We start from the raw sequence: 27,401 nt of genomic DNA, 5'->3' as shown, positions 1-27,401 counted from the left end.
ATCAATATCTGAGGGCTGGGGGCCAGGAAGGAGGGGACAGGCTCTGCTCACTTGCACCCTGGGATAGGACAAGGGGCAATGGATAGAAACTCCAGCACAGGAGGTTCCACCTCAACATGAGGAGGAACTTCTTCACTGTGAGGGTCCCAGAGCACTGGAACAGGCTGCCCAGAGAGGTTGTGGAGTCTCCTTCTCTGGAGATATTCCAGCCCCATCTGGATGCATTCCTGTGTGACCTGTGCTGGATTCTATGGTCCTGCTCTGGCAGGGGCTTGGACTCAGTGATCTCTGGAGTTCCCCTCCAATCCCTAACATCCTGTGAGCCTGTGTGGTAGGACGGATGGATCAGTATCACAGGAAGCCTGAGATGCAGGCTCATAGCCTGCATCCATGCACCACTGCAGCCCCTGTGGGCTCACAGCAGCTGATGTTCTCATCCATCACTTCAGCTGTGTTCAGCTCAGCATGCAGCTGCCCTCCTCTCCAGACTTCACACAGAAAAACACAAAGAACACAGCACTGCCATTTAGCTTGCTGATATAATGCCCATATTTAATCTTTTAAAACAAGAACAAAACAAAAAAAAATCAAGAATAAAATCAAGAATAGAAACTCCATTTAAGTCATACAGTACATTAATCTTTCAGCAATAACCCAATCTACAGTACTCAAATGCCTCAAATGCATGAAGTCTATCATCTCAGCGTTTAACAAGTGTATAACCAGTGACACAGGGAAAGAAGAGCTCACAATACACAGCTAACACGAGGAGCTTCCATTTTCTTCCAGCTAAGGTACTTCCGAACAGCACTTTAATCAATTTGCTGTTGTTGTTCAGTCAATCTGTTTGGGGCTTTTCTTCTTTTTTTATTTTTCATGTTGTTATAGAGTTGTGTTTGTTTGTTTGTTTTTTTCCCCTTATGTACAGGAATATTATTTCAGAATGAAATTCCTCAAGTTAGAATATCTATCTAAAGGCATACATGGTTGATCTGACTAAAAATTTAATAAGCAGTAATTACTCAGTCCTGGTTATACATTCCTAAAGGCTTAACAATACAGCTTTAAGAAAAAAAGAAAAAGAAAGAAGAATAGAAAGAAAAAGAAAAGGAAAAACCCCAACAGAACAGAACACAGCTGCAGGGTGGCAGTCTCTGTAAGAAGCCTCCTTCCCTCCCCAAACAACCAAGAGTTAACTGTACTTCTTTCCACTGCTTGAAATGGGGTCTACAAAGTCAATGTCAGCTCCTAAATAGCAACACATGTGACTGTGTCTTTTCTAAAGGCTGAATGGTTCAACACATGACTCAGTGAAGCTCTCAAACAAATAATACTGGTAGGATGCAGACTGTTAACGGTAAATTAGGACAATATGCCCTGATAGCACGTTTGGATAGCAAAACTGTGTGCATTAAGGGGCCAATATCAAGTGGTTCAAAGCAGGACAGCTCTGCCTGCAGCAGCTGTGGAGGAGGGGAAAGTGTGAGATCTTCTGTTCCTTAGCAAAGGCTAAAGCAGAATCTTCCCCATCTCTCACTCAAGCACCTATCCCTCCTGCTCCTCTGCTCCTGGGCCCCTGGCCACCACTTTGCGAGGGGAAAGCCCCAGCCCAAGTGTGATCAAAGCTATGGCAGGGTAGCAAACCTGATGCTTATGGGCAGGCAGAAGTCTGCTTCTTTTCCAGGGCTTCTACAGAGTGGACTAGCTGCTGTGTGAGAGCCACTGCAGCATAGTGAAGAGGAACTCTGCAGTCTGGCAGCTTTCTGGCTCCTGGCCTCACTTACCTAGCATACAGCTCAACGCAGTAACAAAGGGAGAGGTCTTCCCCTCCACAAAGTAGTGTTACCAAACACTAGAGCCCCAGAGGGCTACCTCTAAGGTAAGTTACCTAAACACAAGGGTAATGGAAAATCTTCTTCCCACATCAGCCAAAGATAAACACAAGTCATGAAGACAACTGCTTTTTTTTCTTCCTTTTCTCTCTCCTTTCCAGTGCCAGCTCCTGATACAAATGGAGAAAACCCATAGAGAGCCACTTTCAGAAAGGGATAAGCAGCAGGATCTTCAGGATCTGCTGTGTAATTTGCTACTGGCATAAACAACAACAAAAAAAGAAGTAATCCTGTTTGGTTGTTTGGTTTTTGTAGTGTTCTTTCTAAGAAGGAAAAAAAAAACAAAGTCCAGACCATCCAGTGCACCTTCTCTGCACACACACACACACACAGGCACATGCATATGCACCGAGGGAGAGCTCCAGAAGCACAGGCATGGCAACCACGAAGCCCAAACTGTGAAGAGACATGGGGAACCTCACACTGCTGTTCTCAGCTCTCACTTAGCAACGAAGCAGCAAAATGGTGCATTACAAGAAACAAACAGAGAGTCACGGAACACACACACACCCCCACACATGACCATGGGTACATTTTCCTTCCCATATTGTTTTTTTTTGTTGTTTTCTGATAGATGCTGTTATTCATCTGATAACTCTCAGCACAGTCAGAAAGAAACTTTTTTTAAGAGCACCTGGTGCTTCTTTTATCAGGACCTTAGAACCTCAGTGGCAATGGACAATCTCTCTCAGCAACATCGCAACCGTCTCCACTTGAGATTCTCTAAGCATCCCTCCCAGGAGTTGAATCTGACTCTGCCCCTGTTGTGTTTTTTTTTTTTCTTTTCCTTAAATTAACAAACACAGAGTATTAATGCGAAGTTGATGTCTTCTAAAAATTAGAAATGCTCAGGTAATTAGTTCAGCAGTATGCAAAGTGCATCTGTTTGGTTCTTTCCATAGACCGCCTTCTGTTTGAAGTTTAAATTCCTTCACAGTTTAAAATATTGTGAAGAAATTCTATGTATACTTTCTGTATAGAACTCTTTATGTACATACACATATATACACACAACTCTGTACTTTATATAGCCATAAACACTCATTACTTCACTATTTATATTATATACACGTGGGCATGAACACAAACTCGGTGAAGAGCTGCTGCAGGCTGAAACCGTTCCGTCGGGCTAAATGTAGTAACAACAGTGAAACCATGAGTGAGTTACCAAGAGACACAGACACACATCTATTAGATAAAAGAAAGACCAAGTAAATCAACTCTTCCATTTTCCTACTGGTGCAGGATTGCTCCCACCCCATTCCATGCACATACACGGCTACTTTGCATTCAGTTCATGAGAGGGCAGCGGTGGTTCTTTATCCTAAATGGCAGAACAGTCCATATTTAACTCGGGCTCGCTGCAGTCTCTTCTGCAGGAGTGCACAGCTGGGTCTGGGCATCTTGGAGGAGTCTGAAGGCTGTGCTGCCTTCAGCTGCAAGCACCCTGCTGAAGCATTATTGCATGGCTAGGGGACAGCTATCGCTTGTTCACAGCCTGGGAACCCTCTCTCTCCAACAAGTGGTACAACTGTATAAATACATACTTTAGCACAAAACAGTTCCACACTAGGCAAGTCCAAGTACAAAGGAGGCCTAAAGGTCTAGGGGTGAACTTTAAAGGCCAAGAGTTCTTCAGAGTGCATGTTGTTTAAGGAACGCAGGTCGGGGAGCTTCAAAAGCAGCTTTGTGAAAATAGAGGCTTCGTTGGGGTGGTTTTTCATGATTAAGGTCCTTAATGCACGGATTAGGGTTTCCTGAAGGGCCTCCACAGAGTTGACATTTTCTATTCCAGAGCGATCTAAAAAGAGAGGGGTAGGGGGAGGACAGAAAAAGAAAAAAGCATGAGAGGGGATGATGAAAAAAACCAAGGACAACCAAAATCACAACCACAAAGTGAACAGATGCAGTCTTGCAACAAAGCCGCTGCAGGAATCACTCACTAGAGTAATAAGCCCAAGAAAAACTAAATACTTATGCCACAAGTTTTCAAAGCCACACACCAGAAGTCTTTCAAGCATCATTTAGCATCAGCTTTCTTATGGTGAACTGGCAGTGTTCAATCTCCTGTTCTGTAACCACCTTTTCTGTAACCACCTCTGTCTCCAGAAAAGGTCCTATCCAGGCACACAAACCACAACTGTCAATGCAGGGGGAGAGAGACAGGGCATGGAGAAGCAAACATTGAAAACATACCTCAAGGCTGGACACAGAACCCTAACCTTAAACTGGAAGTTCATGTTTGAGGAGTTCTTACAGTGTGAAGGGGGAACTTAGCCTAGCCCCTGACTGTAAAGAATGAAAGTAAAATAAATTACCATTGGATACAAAAGGAAAATAATGCTAAGGCCTATAGAATTCATTGGCTTGCTAATGGAATAGAGAGTAGTGGCAGAAACAGTTGGGGAGGGACTTTTTAGGGTATCAGGTAGTGACAGGACTAGGGGGAATGGAATAAAGCTGGAAGTGGAGAGATTCAGGCTGGATGTAAGGATGAAGTTCTTCCCCATGAGAGTGGTGAGAGCCTGGAATGGGTTGTCCAGGGAGGTGGTTGAGGCCCCATCCCTGGAGGTGTTTAAGGCCAGGCTGGATGAGGCTCTGGCCAGCCTCATGTAGTGTGAGGTGTCCCTGCCCATGGCAGGGGGGTTGGAACTGGATGATCCTTGTGGTCCCTTCCAACCCTGACTGATTCTATGATTCTATGAAACAGTTCTTGGTCTCTTTTCTTCTTCTGTCGCTTCTGCCTGCAACTTCTCTCTATCTCCCATGGCCTTGACAGAGGATCTCTGTTGTGACTCCTGTGTGAGGTAATGCAAAAGAGGGACGGAGTGGGGGAGGAGGTGCACAGTGCCTCTGGATCCATCCTGGGGGGTTGGAGGAGTTTCTGTGTTGCTTATAAATTGTAAACATCTCTATGTTGTACATCTCTTGGATATTTTCTCCATACTCATTGCATTTCGTATTTCCAGAGTTTAGTTTGCTTGTAAACAGAGCTTCATTTGCTTCCATTCCAAACTGGAGATTTTATTTTTGGGGGTACTTTTCCCCCAGTTAGCTGGGGGATCATTTCAACCCACCACAGGAGGAAATCCCACTCAGGACAAGCCAGACACATCTGCACAATAGGATTCCCAGGGGCAAAACTCCCAGTACAAGCCTTGACATGCCTGAGCACTACTGCTGCCTGTGTTCACTTACCAAGTGAAAGATGCTACACCCCGAACTTCCCAGCAGAGGAAGAATTTCACTATCAAGAAAAGCACTCAGCTTTCACACACTGCACTCACCCCATGCCCACACCATCTCTTGTAACAGAGTGTATTTAAGACCATGCCTGTTGTCTTTAGGCTGAACCTAAGAAGCTTAAAAGGATGAATTTTTAAGCAAAACATCTCACCCAATAATCACATACAGAAGCTATTTATTTCTAGCTGCAGCCTCACTGCACTGTGTAAACTCAGCAGGGTTCCATGGGAACATGAGGAAGGACTTTTTTCCCTGTGAGGGTGACAGAACCCTGGAACAGGCTGCCTGGGGGGGTTGTGGAGTCTCCCTCTCTGGAGATACTCAAAAGCTGTCTGGATGTGTTCCTGTGTGATCTGCTCTAGGTGATCCTGCTCTGGCAGGGGTTGGACTGGATGAGCTTTGGAGGTCATTCTGTGATACACAGAGGGGAGATGGGCAGGAACTGCAATGTGCTTTATGTGCACATGGACTCGAGCAGCTCACAGAACTGGGACACAGAAGGACAGCAGCTTCCTGCAGCAGCACCCAGTCAGATGATACAGTCTGAGGAGGAAACTCTACCTTACACTGCCAATCCAAGCAGACTGCTCAGGTGAACACAGTCTAGGAAGTCCTCCTGCACTATTCAGTGCAGTTCCCTACTGCTATGGGAAAAATTGCTAAGTAATTCACTTAAGAATCCATGTGGAAGCAGTTAATGTGTTTTGTTCCTTTAGAAAGACTGTTCCAGAACCTTCTGCTCTAATACTGAGGAACCTTGATTAATACCAACTGGTATTTATTGGCACATATCTCACTCTTCCATGAAGATTGTCCATTAGTTTTCACAGCTACTCTGTAAGAGAGCATGAGTGAAGAGATCACAGTATCACAGCATCACAGAGCATTAGAGGTGGGAAGGGACCTCCAGAGATCATCAGGTCCAACCCCCCTGCCAGAGCAGCATCACCCAGGGGAGTCTGCACAGGAATCATCCAGGTGGGGTTGGAAAGTCTCCAGAGAAGGAGACTCCACAACCTCTCTGGGCAGCCTGCTCCAGGGCTCTGTCACCCTCCCTGGAAAGAAGTTTCTCCTCATGCTGAGGTGAAATCTCTGTTCCAGCTTGTACCTCTTGTTCCTTGGCTTATTACTGTGCACCACCCAAAAGAGCCTGGCCCCCTCCCCTTGACACCCACCCCTCAGCTATTGATAGACATTGATCAGATCCCCTCTCAGCCTGCTCTTCTCCACACTAAACAGCTCCCTGGCCTTTCTTTGTTAACTGTCTATTCCACTTGCCCCTTTCTTTGAAAAACCTGTACCTTTGCAGGGATGATGACACTTGCACAGAATATGCCAGATAAGGTTTCTCAAGAGCTCTGCACAGTGACAGTGACACTGCCTTGCCTGTGAAGGCAGAACACAGTTGTCCTTCCTGGCTGCCTCAGCTGAAGTACTGTAGAGTCCCCTGTTGATGAGCCCGAGTCTTTCTGCACGTTCCAATCATCTGTTGTAAAAGTGGATATCTGTGCAGTTATGTGGAGATGCTTCTGACAAGTGCTCTTCCTCCTGACACTATTTAGAGCTTTAGGAAGATTTCATTTTTTCCACTGGCTTTAAAAAAAAAAATAAGCAAAAGAAAATCTTTGTACAAGATTTGTCACTACTGCAGCATGGCATTTCATACTCTGGATCTCTTATTCATAGAATAATAGAATTGTTAAGGTTGGAAGGGACCTCAAGGATCATCCAGTTCCAACCCCCCTGCCATGGGCAGGGACACCTCACACTACAGCAGGTTGCTCACAGCCACATCCAGCCTGGCTGCAAAAACCTTCAGGGATGAGGCTTCCACCACCTCCCTGGGCAACCTCTTCCAGTGTCTCACCACACTCATGGGGAAGAATTTCTTCCTAACATCCAATCTGAATCTACCCATTTCTAGTTTTGTTCCATTCCCCCCAGTCCTATCACTCCCTGACACCCTCAAAAGTCCCTCCCCAGCTTTCTTGGAGCCCCCTTCAGATCCTGGAAGGCCACAAGAAGGTCTCCTGGGAGCCTTCTCTTCTCCAGACTGAACAACCCCAACTCTCTCAGTCTGTCTCCAGAGCAGAGCAGCTCCAGCCCTCTGCTCATCCTCATGGCCCTTCTCTGGACACCTTCCAGCACCTCCAGATCCTTCTTGTAACAGAGGCTCCAGAACTGGACACAGAGCTCCAGGTGTGGTCTCAGCAGAGTGGAGCAGAGGGGCAGAATCCCCTCCCTGGCCCTGCTGGCCACACTTCTCTTGCTGCAGCCCAGGCTCTGCTTGGCTCTCTGGGCTGCAAGTGCTCACTGCTGGCTCCTGCTGAGCTTCTCCTCCACCAGCAGTCCAAGCCCTTCTCATAAAGGGCTGCTCTCCAGCCAGGATTGAATAGTCATACACTCCTGTCTGCTTTTGGAACTGAGATGATTCTTGATTGCTATCTTCCTTTCAATCTTCCCTTGAATGCCCACCTTCCTCCACCTTCATTTCTTCTTCCAGTTAGGGCATCTTTTGCCTTTGCCTGCATCCCCTCTGATGCTGTTCCTCAGCTCTTCCTCCTTCTCTGATTGAGCTTCATCTCCACCTTATGGGGAATGACTCTCTGGGTCACACTCCTCCTTGAGGGGAAGTCTGCAGGTGATGTGTCTTTCAAGATCTGTTAAACCAACTGGTGCCCTCTCCTCCTGGCAAGCTCTTGGACTGCAAGCATACTCCCCAGGAACTCTGCTGGTGGTACTCCTGTACTTAGATCCCTGCTCAGGTGTGAAGTTTGCTCACTTACTCACTTATACAAGGAACAGCATTTCAATTCATTTGCAAGGCACAAAGTGATGTTGATGTGAAAACTGCTGGACTTGCAGGGATCATCAAAGTTACTATTAATAGTTTGCCTGCAACATGGTACAAATGAAATTTTGTGCTCAAATGCTAATGATATTGTACTTTACAAAATCCCAGAACTATTTTGTGAAGAAGCCCAGGAAGGCTGCGATCAGGCTGCAGATCAGACCCCAAGATGGCTAAGACAGGTAGCAATAACATCCAAAGCTATAATCTGAAAAATCCTTGGTAGCTGCAAGAAGCCTGAAAACCAAAGACCTCTTTTGGTCCTGCTGCACAGCTGTGGCATTATGTGCTGTGCATGCTACATACCAGTCCCAAGCTAAGCCCTGCTGGCAGCTAGCAACAGCATGGAGCAGAGCTTAGAAGGCTGGAGGGGGGCTAGCTCTGTGCTAGACACACACTTCACAGAGCAGACAACCACTTACACTCAGAACAGGTGGCACAGGGATTGTGATAATTCTATGGCCCAGCACACAGGCAAGTAGGAAGAGTGGCTGCAGCCCAGCTATGACACTGCACAAGGTCAGAAGAGATTCTCTGTCCTTGTTTTAAAGGTTGCCTCCAGTTTTCATCAACTCAGTTTTTTGAAAGAAAAAAAAATATGTGAGCACTCTGGAAAAGCAACTAAAGCCCCAGCTTTCTCTCTGCTACCTGCACATTTTCACCAACAGAGTACAGTGCCCTGTCTTCTTCATACTGCCATTCACTCCAGCTTTTGAAACTTGCCAACTCTATGCCACCTTCTGCTCATTACCACTGTTTACAAACTGGAGAGGCTACAGCTGCTCTGTCCTGTGCTTTTCCATTTCAGTTAGGCCATACACGAAGCTGCTGGACTGAACCATCCTACCTTGTTTAGAGAGGCTTCCTGTACCTACAGCACTAGGCCTGGGGTGCTCCTCCCCGTTCAGAAAGACGGGGAGTCCAAACCACTCATGTGCCAGAGGTGCACTTGCTCACTTGAGTGCCTCCTCAGTGCTGGCTTGTTGTGGAAGTGTGCACTGCTACCACTCCTGCTGGCTACCTCCAGAGCTCCTTCCCCAGCAAGCAGGGATTCTGCATCTTGTCTGTGCAGAGTTAATGTGCCTAATTTGAGGCTTTGGATAATACTGCAGAAGTAGATGCTTAATCCTTCTTTGAATCTGGGCCAGGGCGTCCTGCATGTCCAAGGACTGAACTAAGATAGGAGTCTGGTGAAGATGTCAGTGGATTGTCAGACCTTTAGCCCTAAGAAGTCACAGTGCAGATGAACAGGGCTTGCTGGCTGACACAGGAAGAGATCAAACCCTTGGATTTAGACTTCAGTAAGATACACGCAACAGACCTCAATCGCAATGTGTGCAGTAAAAATACCACCTGAGCCCAAGCCTTAAGCTCTGCAAGTCAGGAGGAATTTCACTGATGCTGTCCTGTGAAACGTAGATGAGTCAAACAATTTGCACCCAGCTCTGGGCTTCCCAGTTCAAGAGGGACAGGGATCTACTCAAGAGAGTTCAACTACGAGCTACGAGGATGCTGAAGGGACTGGAGCACTGCCTGATGAGGAGAGGCTGAGAGCCCTGGGGCTGTTTAGTCTGGAGAGGAGAAGATTGAGAGGGGATCTAATAAATGTTTCTAAATATCTGAGGGCTGGAGGTCAGGAGGGAGGGGACAGGCTCTGCTCACTTGCACCCTGGATAGGACAAGGGGCAAGGGATATAAAATACAGCACAGGAGGTTCCACCTCAGCATGAGGAGGAACTTTATCGCTGTGAGGGTCCCACAGCACAGGAACAGGCTGCCCAGAGAGGTTGTGGAGTCTCCTTCTCTGGAGACTTTCCAGACCCATCTGGATGTGTTTCTGTGCGACCTGTGCTGGATTCTAAGGTCCTGCTCTGGCAAGGGGGTTGGACTCCAACCCTAACATCCTGTGAGCCTGTGAACAGTATCTTCATGGCCATCAGGCAGCTCTGGGATCTACTTTTTCCATTCTATAGTAAATTGATAGGAAAATGTCAGCCCACTGTCATGTTTTCCAAAGGGCAGTATGAGAGAGAGCAGGCATGTGAAAAAGTAAATTCCAGATTGCTAGTAGCTTAAACCCTACTCAAGACACTCAGAAGTGAGAACACAGTGCACACGGTCTGCAGGAGGACGGTGCTGGAAAGCCACTCTCCGGCTTCGGCAGCGGTTCCAGGGCACTCTCTGTCCTTACCAGCAGACACCAGGACGACAGCTGTGAAGAGGCTCATCTCCTCATCACTCAGCTGCAGGGCATTCAGCTTCTCGCTGAACTCGAACATGGAGTTGAGCAGATCCCCAGCTCCCATGGAATGCAGGTCATCCACACTGTACTTCTTCCCACTCAGGAAGGTGACGGTGCGCTCCTTGGCGTCGAACAGCGACGCAAACCGCACCATGAGCACCTGGGGAAAGAGGAAGAGAACAGCAGGAACAGATAAGTACAGGTGTGTTTCTAGCCACAGGGAGAAGAAATTGAGCCTTTTAACATCATTCAAACTGTCTCATTAAGTGCTGTGCAAGCACTGCATACAGAAACTGTCAGCATGCTACTGAGGTGTTAAAAACCAGTGCAAGCTCTGGCTCAGCACTGACAGAGCACAGGATGTTAGGGGTGGGAAGGGACCTCCAGAGATCATCGAGTCCAACCCCACTGCCAGAGCAGGACCAGAGAATCTAGCACAGGTCACACAGGAACACATCCAGATGGGTATTAAAAGTCTCCAGAGGAGACTCCACAACCTCTCTGGGGAACAAGTGAAAAGATCAGCAAGTAGGTGCAGGGGAGGGGGCCACAGCACACAAGAGGGAGGAAAATGAACAGTCAAGCCATTCATAAACATGCCAGCAGGACAGCTAGCATAAGCCACCCAACAGCCAAAGGCATACAGAGCACTGAAGGCAATGCTTTACTGGCCACACTTACAAGGAGCAGAACTTTGGTACTGAGCAAGATTCCAGCCTAGCACAAACTGCAGGAGCTCCACTGAAACAAGGCTGATTTACACCATCTGATAATCTGGCCCACCAGGCATTCCCAGGGAAAGTACCATGCTGCCTTGCTGTACCCACAGGAACGTTAATGAGCTCTGGCAGAAAGGAGTCAGATGTACCCCCTTCAAATGGCTTGGCAAGCAGGGCCTCTAACAGCATCTAGGCTGTAGCTGCAGTCAGGACTATCCCTTGGGTCTAAGCACCTGGGCTGTAGCAGTTGACAGTGCTGAAATGTCCCTTGTGGTATCTCAGTCCATTGTTTCCCTCTGGAATGGTTTGTCAAGTTTCATCTGCTTACGCTCAACAACTTTATTTACATTGTCAAGGTTTAGGCTACATGGAACAGCCTTCTTACTTGGAGAAAAAGAACCATTCCAACACCAGCAAGAACTGTTCAGACTATGGTATAGCTCATAGAATCACAGAATGGTCCAGGCTGGAAGGCACCTCCAAAGCTCATCCAGTCTGACTTTCCCACAGTCAGCAGGGACATCCCCAACTAGATCAGGCTGCCCAGAGCCTCCTCCAGCCTCATCTTGAGCATCTCCAGGGAAGGAGCCTCAACCACCTCCCTAGGAAACCTGTTCCAGTGTTCCACCACCCTCACCGTGAAGAACTTGTTCCTAACATCCAATTTAAATCTGCTCTGCTCTCATTTCAAACCATTTCACTTTACAGATTCAAAGAATAGTTTAGGTGGAAGGGACCTTGAAGATCACCCAGTTGCAAACATCCTGCCTTGGGCAGGGACACCTCCCACTACCCCAGGTTGCTCAAGGCTTCACCAACCTGACCTTGAACACTTCCAGAGAGGGGGCATCCATGACCTCCCTGGGCAACCTGCTCCAGTGTCTCACCACTGTCACTGTAAAGAATTTCTTCCTAGTCTCCAGTCTAAATCTACCTCTCCCCTCAAGCTTAAAGCCCTTCCCTCTTGTCCTATCACTCCAAGCCCTTGTAAAAAAAGTCCCTTCCCAACTTTCTTGTAGGTGCCCTTCAGGTATTGGAAGGCTGCCTAAGGTCTCCCCAGAGCCTTCCTCCTTTCTCCAGGCTGAACAGTCCCAACTCTCCCAGCCTGTCCCCACAGGGGAGTTTCTCCAGCCCTCTGATCAGCTTTGTGGCCCTTCTTTGGACCCACTCCAGCAGCTCCACGCCCCTCTTATGTTGGGGGCAGCAGAACTGGGTGCAGTACTCCAGGTGGGGTCTCAGCATGTTGAGGATAAACCTGATGATATCACCTGGCCATAGCAATACAAGCACACAAAAACCTCCACACAGGCAAGTGCTTGCTTGCTTCCCCACCACCTGCAGCCACATCACCAAGTCTGTGAGTCTGTGGGGAAAGTGAGTCATTACTCCAATGGATGCAAGGGGCTTAGCATCATAGAATCAACCAGGTTGGAAGAGACCTCCAATATCACCCAGTCCAACCCAGCCCTATCCAATCAACCAGACCATGGCACTAAGTGCCTCAGCCAGGCTTCCCTTGAACATCTCCAGCGATGGTGACTCCACCACCTCCCTGGGCAGCACATTCCAATGGGCAATCACCCTCCTAATACCCAGCCTATACCTCCCCTGGCACAACTTGAGACTGTGTCCTCTAACATCACTGTTAGCTCTAACATCAACCATTTGGAGTGGGGGCTTGTGGAGGTGGGAGAGGACCTGTTCAAATCCAGGTGAGTTCCTCACTTTGTGGTCATTCCTATTTGTGAGATGGCTCCCATACAAAGCCATGCAAATGCCACACCACCACACTGAGCTCCCCAGTGCTCCCAGTTCTGAGAGGGCTTTTTAGCTAACGTGCATCTGAATACCTGTTAGCAATGCAGCTCCAGCACTGTCAGGCTGCACATCCTTCCCCTCGAAGGAACAAGCACTCCCTGAGGATGAGGTGCTGGTCAGCACAATGCCAGCACTGCTATACACTGGTGCCCAAGGGAGCCCAGCAGGCTCAGAGGCAGTACTTGTGCTGAGGTTCTTCTATTAACATGCAGATATTTGGATGTCCTAGTTTAGTTACCCAGCAGACAGAAACGACCTTGTATGCAGCATGAGGCTTTCAAGATGCTTTTGCCTCCATGGCAATGGTTCCTTTAATGTTGTCTTTTCCCCCCTGTTCTCTGCAGCATTATTTTTGGGTTGTTTGGTTGTTTTCTTTTAATGTTGCTAAGATGTCACACAGGCCTTTCACTACAGGCACCAGCTGACTCAGAAGAAATCATTAATGTTTCTTACAAATAAGTTAATAGGGGTAAGCATGGAGCCAGACATTATTATTAATCCCCCTGGATATGGAAACCTTATCAGCAGTGCTTGTAACTGGCAAAAAGGCACATGAATAAGGCTTGAGAAAAACTTGAGGTGAAGAAAGGCCAAGACAAACCACTTGCAAAACATGAAAGTTTGGCTTAACGTTATAGGAACAGTTCAAGCCTGATTTTTCCACTCTCCTTGAGGGCACTGGACAGTATACCACTTTGCAGGGTAAAGAACCAACATTTTTGTGTCATCTAAACAGCAGAATTAAGAGGCTGTAGCTGAAGAAGTAAAAACAGCTTCCAAGAGTTGTAGGTGAGTATTAAAAGCTCAAGTATAACACAGCAAAAAAAATAAACAACAAAATGGAAGATGCAAAGAAACTGGCATGTCCAGGCACCAAGTTTTCCAACACAACCTGTACCTGGCAACCCAACAGTTATCCATTTTAGAACTGGGCTGCATAAATGCAGACAAAAGATCCAACACATTACATGAGGAATGTCTCCAGTTCAGGCAAATACGGAATCCATTTATTCTTTGAAAGAATAAATGAAGAAAGCAAGAGCAAAAACATCACCAACCCTGCCCTTCCCAGAAAAGCAAAGCAACACTGAATGCTTGGGACTTCAGCTCCTCTGTGCCCTCAAAGTTTAAATTTCACACCTGAATACTTATAAAATGTGCATGGTCACCAACAGACACAAGAGTCTGGAAGAACACCTAAACCTTATGTCAAGGTCACTAATTACAAAGCAGCCCTGAGCTCCCCAGTGTCTTTCCCACTTCACCACCACTCACTCACGTCAATGGCATGCTGGCAAGTGAGTGAAAGCAGCCATGAGGCCCTGCTGGGATGAGCCTAGAGTAAGTTAGACTGCAGCTGGTACTCTGCAGCGGCAGGGCTGCAACAGCACAGTTAGTTACCAGTGCTACTGCTTTGGAGAAGGAGGCTTCAGTAACCCCCAGTGGCCACCAAGAGCTAGTGGTGACTGGTCAGGAGGGATGCTCTGGCTTTGGCATGGAGCATAGTGTCAGAAGGAAGGACAGAAAGAGCAATAAACACATTCCACTACAAAACTGCAAGTCAATAGGTAGATTTCTAAGCTACCCACCCTTCCAGATGCAGTCTGCTTCTCTCCAAGCCAAGCAAAGATAGCCACCAAAGTAACCACTGCTATATGAAGCCAAGAAACTCCTCATTACTCACTTATTAATGCACAGAGAGGAGGAAGTGTAAAAGGGCTGAGCACTTTTGGACTACCTGGAAGAGGGACAGCTCAGCAGGTTATGACAAAACCAAAGCCATGGACAACATCAGCTTAAGGGAAGCTCAGAGCTAGCATCCACAAACAAGCTGCTTTTAGCTTGCTGTAACCCAGATCTATTTATTTTTGTTCTTAAGGGAGTCAGACTGACACACAGCTGGTCATGTCAGCACAGCACACATAGTGGTCTCACCTCAAAGGTCCCAGCCTTCAGAAGATTAACCTGGTCGTGTTGAGAGAGATCTCGGAAACCTGGGATGCGCTTGGCAAATTCCACCACTTCCTTCACTGCAGGGGTAAAACTCAGGGAAAACTCTTCCCAGACTTCATGGCCAGACTTGTTTGGGTCCACGTGGGGAGTCTTACTCATTGGGCAGACCTGGTGTTTACAAAACACACAGAGAAAACAACTCCTAAGGATGTGCTTCCAAATTACTGGCACAGAATTAAGTGAGTAGGTTCACTCTTCAAAATTTTGCAACACATAGAGAAAAAAAAAAAATCAGCATTCCTCAGTCAACTCCCAAAGCAACTGGACTTCTTCCCCTCCCTTTAAAACAAACAATAACAGAGCCCCCACCCCCCCGCCATGGCAGTCCATTACCAGCCTGTTTCTAGATCTGCTGACTTTGGAAATGCCAACACTGTCTACAGTGAAAGAGTTGAGAGAGCCCAGGTTACACCATGCTTCCCTGATGTCACTCACACCTGACATCTGGATTTCTTTGACTTGTATTACCCTTGTAATCTTGTAATTAGTCATGGTTTTGCAACCAATCAACTGTAATCTCAATCACTACTACGTTCTTTCTCCTACACCTTTCTCGTTTTGCAGGCAGCTGAAGTGATTCAGTCCAGCAGACAAAGGTGTCAACAGCAGAACAAGGAACAGAGCCTGGATTTCCCAAGTCACAGGTTTACACTCTCATTACCTGAGCAGCCTTCCTCTCCCACCTGTTTGCATTTACTTGTGTCACTGGATTTTGCTCAGTCACAATGACAAAATCCTCTTTCTTTCATAGAAACATAGGACAAGCTTTTTTGTAGGGAAGTGTGAATCCATTAGAATGAGATTAGACGGATACATCAAGGCAGACAGCAATGGGACAGCAATGTGCCCTTGTGGCCCAGAGAGCCAATGGCATTCTGGGGTGCAGCAAGAAAAGTGTGGCCAGCAGGGCTAGGGAGGTTCTTCTCCCCCTCTGCTCTGCCCTGCTGAGACCACAGCTGCAATCCTGTGTCCACTTTGGGGCTCCCCAGTTCAAGAGAGACAGAGACCTGCTGCAGAGAGTCCAAGGGAGAGCCAGGAGGATGCTTAGGGGACTTGAGCATCTCCCCTGTGAAGAGAGACTGAGAGCCCTGGGGCTGTTTAGTGTGGAGAAGAGAAGGCTGAGAGGGATCTGATCAATGTCTATCAATAGCTGAGGGGTGGGTGTCAAGGGGAGGGGTCCAGGCTCTTTTGGGTGGTGCACAGTAATAAGCCAAGGAACAAGAGGTACAAGCTGGAATAGAGAAAATTTCACCTCAACATGAGGAGAAACTTCTTTCCAGTGAGGGTGACAGAGCCCTGGAGCAGGCTGCCCAGAGAGGTTGTGGAGTCTCCTCTGGACACATTCCAACCCCACCTGGCTGCATTCTTGTGCAGACTGCCCTGGGTGATGCTGCTCTGGCAGGGGGGTTGGACCTGATGATCTCTGGAGGTCCCTTCCAACCTCTAATGTTCTGTGGTACTGTGATACTGTGACTGCCAACCAATTGCCACTGTAAAACCCAACCAGACACACTGAGGCACCTTCAGTTCTGCTTCCTGAGACATCTTTTAATGAAGTTTCACCTGTCATGATCAAGGATGAGAGTTCCCTGAAGTACTCCTCACAAGTATACTAAAACAGTGTATGTAACACTACATAAAGTGAGCAGAGCAACAGCAAACAGTGGAATAGATTAGTAACTCCTCAGAGCTATGCCACTTTTGCAGGGCATCCTGAATTTGATTTCATGGTTCAGCATCATTTGTATGTGTGAGGATGACACCTGAAACCAAACAATCTGTTGTAGGGTAGAGGAGGAGCTTTTCCATGAGCTGAAAATCATGAAGTATTTTGCAAAAGGGAAGATGTAGGCAGACAGCTGTAAGTAGGGCTGACACTAAGCACTGCTCTGCCCTCCATACCCTAACAGTTCACACAGGTATTTATTGTTTACAGTACTGTCTGAAAACAAGCAATCTGCTTCAGCACTCTGCTCTGAACCAGGCACAAAAAATGCTTCAACATCTCAAGGGAGGTTCTGCTAACTCTGCCCTGGTGAGACCTCACCTGGAATACTGCACCTGGAATTTGGGGCTCCCCGGTTCAAAAGGGACAGGGATCTGCTTGAGAGAGTCCTACAGAGAGCTACCAGGATGCTGAAGGGACTGGAGCACTGCCTGGTGAGGAGAGGCTGAGAGCACTGGGGCTGGTTAGTGTGGAGAGGAGAAGACTGAGAGGGGATTTAATAAATGTTTATCAATATCTGAGGGCTGGGGGTCAAGAGGGAGGGGACAGGCTCTGCTCACTTGCACCCTGGGATAGGACAAGGGGCAATGGATAGAAACTCCAGCACAGGAGGTTCCACCTCAGCATAAAGAGGAACTTCTTTACTGTGAGGGTCCCAGAGCACTGGAACAGGCTGCCCAGAGAGGTTGTGGAGTCTCCTTCTCTGGAGACTTTCCAGCCCCATCTGGATGCATTCCTGTGTGACCTGTGCTGGATTCTCTGGTCCTGCTCTGGCAGGGGGGGTTGGACTTGATGATCTCCAGAAGTCCCTTCCAACCTCTAACATCCTGTCAGCTGTGATCATCCTCCAATGGTTTACCCTAACTCCCAGGCACTCAGTCCCAAAGAGATGTTGCCACATTCCCCTCCCTGTGCATTGTCAGAGGTCTCTGGATAGACTTCTGCACAGGAGTCATAGAACCCCAGACTATCTCAAGGTGGAAGGGATTCATAAGGATCATCAAGTCCGTGCTCCTTAAAGGACTACCTAAGCCATATGACTAAGAACATCATCCAGGCTTCCCTATGAAAGCAGCTCTCAGCTCTCTTCAGAGGAATCTGCTTGGCTCGTGGGGGATACAGAGCAAATAAACCCAAACCCTGAACATCTTTTTCCATATTGGTTCAGAGCCTAATTGCATTCCCTTACTGTTTCTGACTCATTTTGGTCAGATCTTGCTCTCATTGAGCTCTCTGGCAAAACCCTCGTCCATGTCAGGAGCAGGGGGAGGAAGGGACTGAAGCAGTCTGTTGGATTTGGTTTTGTTTCCTGTTGCTGGCTGTGTTAAAGCTCCCTGCAGCTGCTCTGCACAGGTCAAACTGAGCAGCTGGGCCTCTGTGGGCAGCATCACTCTCTGCCTGCCCATACTGACAGGTTAACCTCTGCTTCTTAGCACTGCCATGAATGCTGCTGCAGTGACTCCACAGACTTTCCCTGCAAGGAAGAGAGGTTGGAAATTATTATTATTTGCCAAGGGGTAGTGCCTGGAATCTGCAATTAAGGTTGGAGCCTGCTAGAGATAGCATGGTTCACATGTGCTGGAGCCAAAGAAGAAAAGAAACCAAAACCAACAGGAAAAAACCCAACCAACCAAGAAACAAACAACAAAAACTGGAAATCCAGCAATAAAATGAACAGCCTTCATTGTATGGAGACTCTTGGGGGCCTTGAAAACCTGTGAAGAATCCTTAAAAACTAGGAAGAAGGCAAACACCAGTAGCTCAAGTACTTTAGAAAGGTCAGGGGCTCACACTTCTTGACAGGAGAGCAGGATGAGAACAAGGATGTTATGTTCTCTCATCCCAGGCAATTCCAGTGATAAAGAGAAGGCCAAACTATTTTAAGGGACTTAAAGAACTGGTACAAGGCACGCAGGAGGGCCTTGTTAAGGGAAAAAAAAAAAAAAAACACTAACCAGCCAAACAAAAATTCAAAAATCCACAGGCAAGGAAATGAGAAGTATTTCCAAAAATGCTCTAGCAAAGTAGCAAAGTCATCCAAGATACCCAGGAGTGTGTTCAGAGCCTCACTTGTGTAAGCACTACAGAAAAGATCCTGAACTTCTCCCAAGTGGTTTAGCTGTGCATCTTCCTTCTGCCTCTGTTCAGATCTGACAGTGTTCTAGAGGAGAAGGATGCACAGCCTGTGGGTCCCACAGAGCCTGACTTTACACTGCTTGGAACAGAATCAGCCTCTCCCCACTGAAACATAAAATACCACCAACTGCCTAACCCCCCTGGCCCTGCCTGCCTGCCCAGCAGGAGAGATTTTGGAACAGACTGGCAAGAAATGCAAACAGACTGGCTTAAAATGCTAGCCCTGAGATTTCACCCCAGAAATTGGAAAGGAGTATCTTTCAGGAAAATACAGGAAAATGTGTCTGACTGCAGATTATTTTGGGGTAGAGTCTCCAAGAGGATCTAGTCAAGGGAATTTTTAAACTCCTAACAAAATCACAGAAACATTCAGGTTGTAAAAGACTCTCAGGATCACCGACTCCAACTGAGAACTCTACTCTACAAGGTTCACTCTTCCATTTTTAAGTCAAATCAGTTACAAACTCCATGCCCTTTAACATTAGTCTATTTCCAGTTGGCTAACAAATGGGCCAAGAAACCGCACCGCTTGATTCAGACCCTCCATGCAATCTGAGCCATTATTCTCCTTCATCACGATCTGTGCTACCAAACTGGTGTCACTATGCTAAGTTGCAGCAGTTGTGCCAATTCTGTGCAGCTCCACCAACTGAAGAGGCACACTGAATCACACCCACTGCTAAACCTTCCACTCAACCCAATCAAAACAATTGATATCAATATACCAGATGCATTCTTCCTCCGGTGCTGCAAGAGTAAGCAGTGTTCTTGCTTGGAGAAAAGCCATCTTCTGGGATCCTGTCACACAGCTGCTGAGTGTAAGCACTGGTGAAGTTCATGCAGTGGCCATTTGTGAAGCACACGGTGTGCCCACTTGGGTAATGCATTGCACTTCTGCCTTTGTACTGTCCCCCAAGGTGCTGCTCGCTTTCGGGGTACTGAGGGCCTCCCAGGCCACTGACGCAGTGCTCGCTGCTCAAGATGTACTGCTCGCTGCTCTTGGGCACTCTCTCCCCACTCTGGGACTGCATCAGCTCTGCTGTGCTCGGGGACTGCTCCTGGTTGTACATGAAAGTGTCCTTGTGGGCCCGAGTGACCATACCGATCACTTCTTCCTTAGCCATGTCAGCACCAGGATGGGGAGAAGGGCTTGTGATGGTTTCCTGCTCTTGCTTTGGCTTGGAGGAAAGGTCTTCCTGAGGAGCATGATCTTGATGTTCTGACAACGCCTCGCTGGGCAAGTGGCCGCTGAACTGACCGTTCATCATGGTTTTCATGGCACTCTGCATCTCGATCAGCATCCTCTGCTTTTCACGCTTGGGGATACGGCCAAACCGAACAGCTGTCCAGGGGGGAGAAACGAAACATGGGGGAAAAAAGGCCAAAAGTCAGTCCTGAAAGCACTAGCAGCAGACAGATATCAAACCACAGTGAAGAAGCAGCATGCACACACACACACACACACACAACACCCAAGCAACAATCTCGCCTTTGACAGGAAGACTTTAACTGCTCTCACCAAGAGTACAGCCCCGGGGGGTATTGCAGCTGAAGTCAAGGAGCTCCTGGGCACAGGAGAGGCATGAATTGTATGCTGCTGTTCCCACACAAAGAGAAAGCAGGGCCAAAACTAAAACCTTTTCCCCTTTTGCTGCAAACCTGGCCACAGACTATGAACAGTTATGTTAGTTAATTAAGCATCAGGCTTTAAGACTGGATCAATTAAATCTGTACAACTCTGGGAGCTGATAATTAGCCGAATTTAAACAGTTCATATTCTATTTGAATCTAAGTCCTACGAGACAGCTCCCTCACAGACCAATACATAACTTGCCAAAACAACTGAAGAGAATCAATGCTGGTTGTAATGTGGTGGGCTGAAATTCCCCTCCCACATTAACAACTCCAGACTAGCTCAGTTCAGAAGCAAATGTAGCTGTATTTCCAAACAAGAACTACAGTCTACAACTGTGATTTATTTACATTCTTTTACTTTTCTGCTCGAACTATGTGAAAAGAAATTAAAGACATAGCCTTAAAACCGCCACAATGCTGAATGAAGCTTACCTTGGCAAATCCTCCTGATAACTTTGCCTTGAAAACAGACATTTTCTGCCAGCAAGGGGATGGGCACCATTGTGGCTGCAGCCTTTTTGGCCCTGTCCTAGGGAATCTACAATTGCCTTTCCCACCCTGTCCAACCACAGCCTTACAAGGGCTCCTGATCAGTTTCGAGTGATGCAATTGTGCTCATACAGCAGTCCATCATTAATGCAACCAAACATCTCTCATTAAAACAGGTGCAACCTCATGTCCAAACAAGCGCCTAGGGGATGAAATAACTCCTATGAACAACAAGAACTCACAACAATTATTTGAAGTGAGTTTTAGCACCCCACCCACTAAATTATTAACAGCCCAAGATTCTTAAGTTCTTGTGAAATAAACACCCAGAGAAAATTAAAAAGTGAAACAGAAGGAACAGTTCTGGTTCCCACCAGCAAGCTCTAGCAGACTAATGAACTACAATTTCAACACTGCATTTTTCAGGAGTTGCAAGGGAAGGATATCCAGCTGTGCTGAGAATCAGGTCAACATTACACTTTCCTTCTTCCCCTCCTCCTCCAAGAGGGAAAAAAAATAACAAAAAACCAAGTAGACACACGCTTGCCTCATGCACCCAAACAGCAGGGACTAGCCTAATGCTGTTAGCTTGGATAGAATTCCCTTTCCTTGAAAAAGCAACAGCAACAATACAAAACAAAAATGAAAAAGAGAACTCAAGTCTTGTTCAGTGCCAGGCAAGAAAGCTGTAAATATTCACTTACTAAAGCAAAACAGAGACTCCTACAGCCATGCCCCTAATAGACCACTGCAGCATCACAATGCATCAGCCTCCTGAGACAGGAGCTCTGTGGCCAGTACAATGTTACCAGCTCAGGAGATTCACAGAACAAGTCCAGCTGGTCTAAATGCTCTTGGACAGGAACCCTGTCCCTGTCAACACAGCTGGCTGCGTTTTCTACTGCTAAGACCCTGAGCAATTGGTTTTGAGGCAGGCAGCAGGCTCCCTCTCAGTGCCCAGCAAAGGAACGTACCATCTCGTGACATCCCAACCGACAGGCATTTTTTGAAACGACACTGCTGGCATCTGTTCCTGTTCATTCTCATTATAGAGCAGTTGTTGTTCTTCAAGCACTTTTTATATTGGATGTTTTGCTGAATGCTTCTTCTGAAAAAACCCTGTAAGCAAACAGACAAAATCCCTGTAACTACTACTGCGGCACAGGCCAAGTCCTCCTGCCAAGATTCACCTCTCCCCAAGCACAGCAAACCACAGTGTGTCTCATCAGCTGCTTCAGTGCCATCAGACCCAAGTGATTTTAAAGAACTTGCTGCTCCTCAAGATTTACTTCCCCTTTGTGTGTGGTCTGTGTAGAACAAGAAGTTAACTACATTGTATGTTCCCTGCACAGTCGGCACCCAACAGTAAAATACCTCCAGCCTTCTATCACTGTACTGACAGTTTGTAAAATATGCCCTCAACCTCCTATGACACCAAGTGCAAACACGAAACTCAAAATCAGATCTCTTGACTTCAGTCTCCACATTCTGGTGACAAAAACATCCTGCTGCACTCTATGACCTTCAAAGGTGGTTCCTTTACAAAACCCTTAAGCTGCTAAATTCCTTCACAGAACATAAAATTTGCAGTGTTACAGTATCAGAAAACACAGATCCACTGATGTATGAACAGGCAAGCACCCAGGCCTGGCTTTTCCCAAGGTGAAGAATTGCTTTTCCAAGGCTGTTATGTCTGTGTCCCAGCCCAGGTGACAACTCACATCCACTACCTCTTAATGCAATTAACATTCACGTGTCTTGCGTGACATGGTCATTACTATCTCTGCCTCCATTTCTCCTTTTCTATCATGCACTCCAGGTCAGGCAGAACTGGACAAGGAGCAAGAACAGCAAGTACTGCAGCTTGGAAAATGCTGTGTATTGTCAAGTAGTTTGCCTTTCCCTACCATTTACACACTGAAATGTCTCAGATTTAGCAGAGAAGCAGAGTGGTACCTTTTCAGAAGTACCATTTCTCTAACCCCTTTGGGGGATAACTTGAGCATTTAACCAGCAGAAACATGAGTAGAAATACAGCTCACCTTGCAGCCCTCACAGGCATGAACACCATAATGAAATCCTGAAGCAACATCTCCACAGACTTTGCAAAGAAGAACCATGCCATTAAACTCTGGAATCAGAACAGAAAAGTCGAGGGTATAGAAAACGAATGACAACAGCAGGAACATGTTTCCAGCTTTTAAAACCTGGACTCAAAGCAAAATGGGAGAGGTCAGTTAAACATACCAAAAAAACCCAAAACAAACCAACACAAAACACACACAAAAAAACCACCAAAACCCCAAAACAAACCACAAACAAACAAAACCCCAGCACAGGAACAGACAAGAATGCATAAAACCTCTGACCAGTTCAGAACATACTAGTGCAAGTAGGGGTGGGGTGAGATGACCCAACCATGAAGTACTCAGCAGAGCAGGGAGGATGCACATATTCACTGGACTCACACTCACAGCAGTACTGTACCCACTGCAGGTAGAAAGCCTGCCTACATTTACACACCTTTAAAAGGACCATTTCCTTAACTAGGCCACCAAAGCTCAGGCTCAATCTGTTTTTCCAGCAGGATGAGCAAGCCCATATAAAGGCTACAGTGTTCCAAACAAGAGAATAAACTTCTCTTAAAAATAGAAATATTAAATTGTTGCAGCCACTGTTCTGAGGCCAGCTACTGGCTGTGTGCAGAGTGCAGAATTCCTTAGCTGACCAATTGCATGCTGCAAAAAGCAAAACAATCGCATTCCATGGGTGCCAAGAACAACAGCCTCACCTTGGCACCCTTGGATTGGAACATGCTGCAGAAGCCACCTCCTTGACATGCTGGCACCTCTCATTGGGAAAATTTGAGCTTAGAGATGTGGTTTGGTTGTGCTGGTTAAGAGATTGGTAACAAAGAGGATAGAAACAGCCACTCTGAGCAAGAGTTACTGGGGTTAGGAAGTTAGGGTAGGAATGGCCTGGGGGGGTTAGGGCTGCTAGGGACTTCTGTTAGCTACTTTTGGCAAGGCTTTGGTGTAGGGATGCTGCTAGGGACATGCTCAGGACTTCTGTTAGCTGCTTCATCTGTTAAGGGCTTCCAGGGCTTCTGCTCTAAGTGGGACTCTGAGACTCTGCAATGTTGGGGAGTCTACAACACAGCAATAAAGGACTTCTGGGAGGACTTCTGAGATTCTCTGCTCTCCTGCAATCTTGCTGCTGTATGGCAACAGGGTTCATGCCCTCATTTGTCACCCAATGGCCCCCAAAGCAGGAGCACAACGTTAAATGACACACTGTTATCTATTGCAAACCAGCCATACACTCTACCTATCTAACAATGAGCAACCTGATCTAGTGTGAGGTGTCCCTGCCCATGGCAGGGGGGTTGGAACTGGATGATTCTTGAGGTCCCTTCCAACCCTCACAATTCTATGATCTACACATGTGAAGACTACTCATAGCCAGGATGATGTGTACACGCTTGGACTTGAAAATACCTCTCAGCCTTATAACTGTGCTCCTGGGGTTTTTTGTTGGTTTGTTTGTTTTTACATTTTTCCCCCATTTTACTTCAGCTTGTCAATTAAATTTTTTTTAAGCCTGGTCTAACATTAGTTTCACTGAAGCCAATGGAAATTTTACCAGTGACTTTAGTAACCACCAAGTTACCTTAACAGTGAGCAACACAGACAGCTGGGAACACTCCTACAGAACTGTATTCTACCAAAAAAAATTTAATTTATTTCACATTTGGGTTTCATTTGTAAAGAGGAACTAAAACTTTTTTTTTCCATAAAGTTTTGAAAAGGAACCAAACCACAGTTCTTCCCAAGAACTTGGGACAGGAAGACATTTAAAAAAATATTTTTAAGGTGGAACTGCAGATGCTTATTCTATCCTTCCAGTAATTCAAAATGATAAAACAACTCTGCCAACAGAAGAATTCAGTCTTCAAAATACTAAATTCCAGCTGAGTGTTTATTGAAATACTCGTTCCACTACTCAGTTTGACTCCTACTCTTCCAAAACCGTTCAAATACAGTTCTTTAGCATTGATCTTCCCTCATTACCAAACCAAGTGTAAGGCAAATAGCTGGAGCTAGATTATTACAGGCATTTTAAAAGGCAATCCTTTAGTTTTGTCTTAAGAGTAGTACTTTGGTTTTTACATCCACAAATTAAGACTTGGAATGTAAAAGGTATAAGTCCCAGTTACAGCTATGTAAATATAATGGTTTGGTTACTTATTCATGTCTCCAAAGAATTTTGAGTTGACAGAAGGTGAAGGGGCAGGAGAGGAAACATGAAGAAACAAACTAGATTTTCAAGGCAGATCTACAAATACTTCTGAAGGCAATTTCTGATTACTATTACCTTTACTTCATTGTATCTTTTTACACCCAGTGATTTTTATTTATAGCAGTTTTCATCAGTGAAAATCTGAAGTGAAGCTGGCCTGTATTTATGGATTCTTAAGTCAGCAGCAATGCGACACCCACCTATGATCACTTGTATGGCAATACCTTGTGCATTACCGTGCATACAACGCCAAAAAGAGAACAATGGAGGCTTTGCTACATGCCTTCACAGCAAGCCACATGGAGGACCTGGTTGTAATCTAAGGGGTTGTAATGTGTAAGGAGAAAATGGTGGCTTCAGGAACTGGCACCAAACATACTTGTGACTCCATTATGGCTTTTTGTCAAACCAGCAACACCTGACTGGTTTGTTTTAATAGTCTCCTCCAGGCTGTCGCTCTTCGCTGCCCCGTCGCAGCCCTTGCTGTTGCGGCCATTGCAGCTGCTTTCCGAGGAGGAGCTGTTCGGAGAGGATGGCACAGGCGAAGAGGATGACTGAAAACCGCTGTCTGAGCTCTCGCTGTGACATGAGGCTGGGCTAGATGCCGAGCTGGAAGAGCTGATGTAAGCTATCACACCCCCTAAGGCAAGAAAAAAAGGCAGCATGTAGTGACATAACAAGCAGACATGCACCACTGCCATGTGAGCCACGCCATGACCCAGCACCACCAGACCCAGCCATCACGTGTTCCTGGGCACACTGCTTTCCCTCCCTGCTTCCCTCCCTCAAGCTTGCTTCTCTCTGTTTGTTTTCAACGGCTGACCTTCCAACCTGCTCCATACGTTTCTCCCATCTCATCAGCCTCCTTGGATCCAAGTTGAGATGAAATGGCAAAATCAAAAGACAGAACCATAAGCCAAGGTGCTGGCAGGATGGGGCAGCAGGGAGAGAGCACAGAGCAGCCTAAGGAGGGCCTCCCTGCCCACCATCTGAGCTTGTCTTGAGCTACACAGCAAAGACAGGATCTTGCAGCACTGTAGAGCCAGAATGCAAACAAGCTAGGTTAGGGACAGAAATAGGGCAGAGAGAAAGATTTCATGCAGGCTGTGTGCCAGAGGCACAGAAAGGAAGGGCTGAGAGGTGCTCACGATGCACAAGGGAAGGTGGCAAGGGAAAGAAACAGCACTACAGCTTGGTTAGTCTGCTGAACACCACTTGTCCAGCTGCAAGGCTTTCTAATGTTTCCAGCAGCAGCTAAAAACTCTGCCAGTCTGCTATTTGCAAAAACAGCTCTGTCCTGCAATGTCTGGCAATCCGATATTCTTGAGAATCCCTCAGATGAAACAGCTTTTTGTCCTCCAGCAGACCTGGGAGCAGCTCTGGCTTTTCATGGGCTGCTTTTTCTTGCTTGTAAGCAAGACAAAATGTGTTTTCACCACACTAGAGTTTGTCTGCAAGACTTAGCATTTCAAAACCCAACATAAAAACGTTTGGTGTTTCACACAAAAATTTCAACAGTGTCAGCCACGTGAATGTTTAAGTAAACTCCCCTCAGCATCTTCTGGTTTATGCCTGCCGTGCTCTGTAAAGTCTCTTCACAGAGTATTCAGGACAGTGAAGCAAGGAACCCCACACACCAGTAAGAACTCAAAACCTCGAAACTGCCCTGGCGCGAGTGTCAGTGGAGTCAACTGAGTTGGCATGGCAAGTCAGAGCTGTAGCCCCTTACATCAGCCATCGTCTCCTCACAGATAAAGGCTATTATGCCTAGTAGGCAGCAGGGTTATACAACCCTGGAAACAGCCATAAATTCTGACTTACACATTTTCATCACTTTGACTTGCCGTAACAGCCCTCCCAGCATTCCCACAGCACCTTTACTGCCCCATTTGCACCCTAGAAACCACCACTGACGCCCTCCAAGAACATCCATCTGAGCAGCCCCCAGCAGAGCTGCCAGAGAGCAGAGGTCAGAACAAGCGTCCACACAACACACGAGCGCTACACACCAACTGCTGCTCACGCTCCTGGGCACCAGCCCCTCCAAGCCCCCCCACCACAGGGGTTGTTCCTGCACAGATTTCCTGATAAATCCTCCACGTAGCACAGCACACATTGAGGATCAGGATTTTGGAGAAAGGAGGATTGCAAGGGGAACGCGGGTCCAGCCACGGCACGAGGAAAAAGTCAGCCCAACGCCCGTGCTAGAGCAAAACCATCACATATCCGACACAGGTTCTGCTCTCACTGGCGCCGCACGTGCCTCGGCCAGGTGCCAGGTCAAAGCTCACAGTCCTCCTGGGCCAAGGGAGGCACCAAGTTTCTCAGCAGGCGC

The 27,401-nt window shown here is 46.9% G+C and overlaps 1 protein-coding gene across 1 annotated transcript; it reads right to left on the bottom strand.

Annotated features, from left to right (window-relative positions):
- Window positions 1-594: 594 nt before the first annotated feature.
- Window positions 595-25,691, bottom strand: NR1D2 (nuclear receptor subfamily 1 group D member 2). Its single transcript, XM_054384812.1, is given in 8 exon segments — window positions 595-3,693; window positions 10,181-10,391; window positions 14,704-14,889; window positions 19,369-19,985; window positions 21,742-21,886; window positions 22,810-22,898; window positions 25,446-25,563; window positions 25,565-25,691. Coding segments are annotated over 8 exon segments (1,653 nt in total). The 5' UTR covers window positions 25,655-25,691; the 3' UTR covers window positions 595-3,496.
- Between the last annotated feature and the right edge of the window lie 1,710 nt (window positions 25,692-27,401).

Source organism: Indicator indicator, chromosome 11 (genome assembly GCF_027791375.1).
Source record: "Indicator indicator isolate 239-I01 chromosome 11, UM_Iind_1.1, whole genome shotgun sequence".
Lineage (NCBI taxonomy): Eukaryota > Metazoa > Chordata > Aves > Piciformes > Indicatoridae > Indicator > Indicator indicator.
Note: the sequence above shows the minus strand (reverse complement) of the source record. Positions and strands in the feature narration are given on the sequence as shown.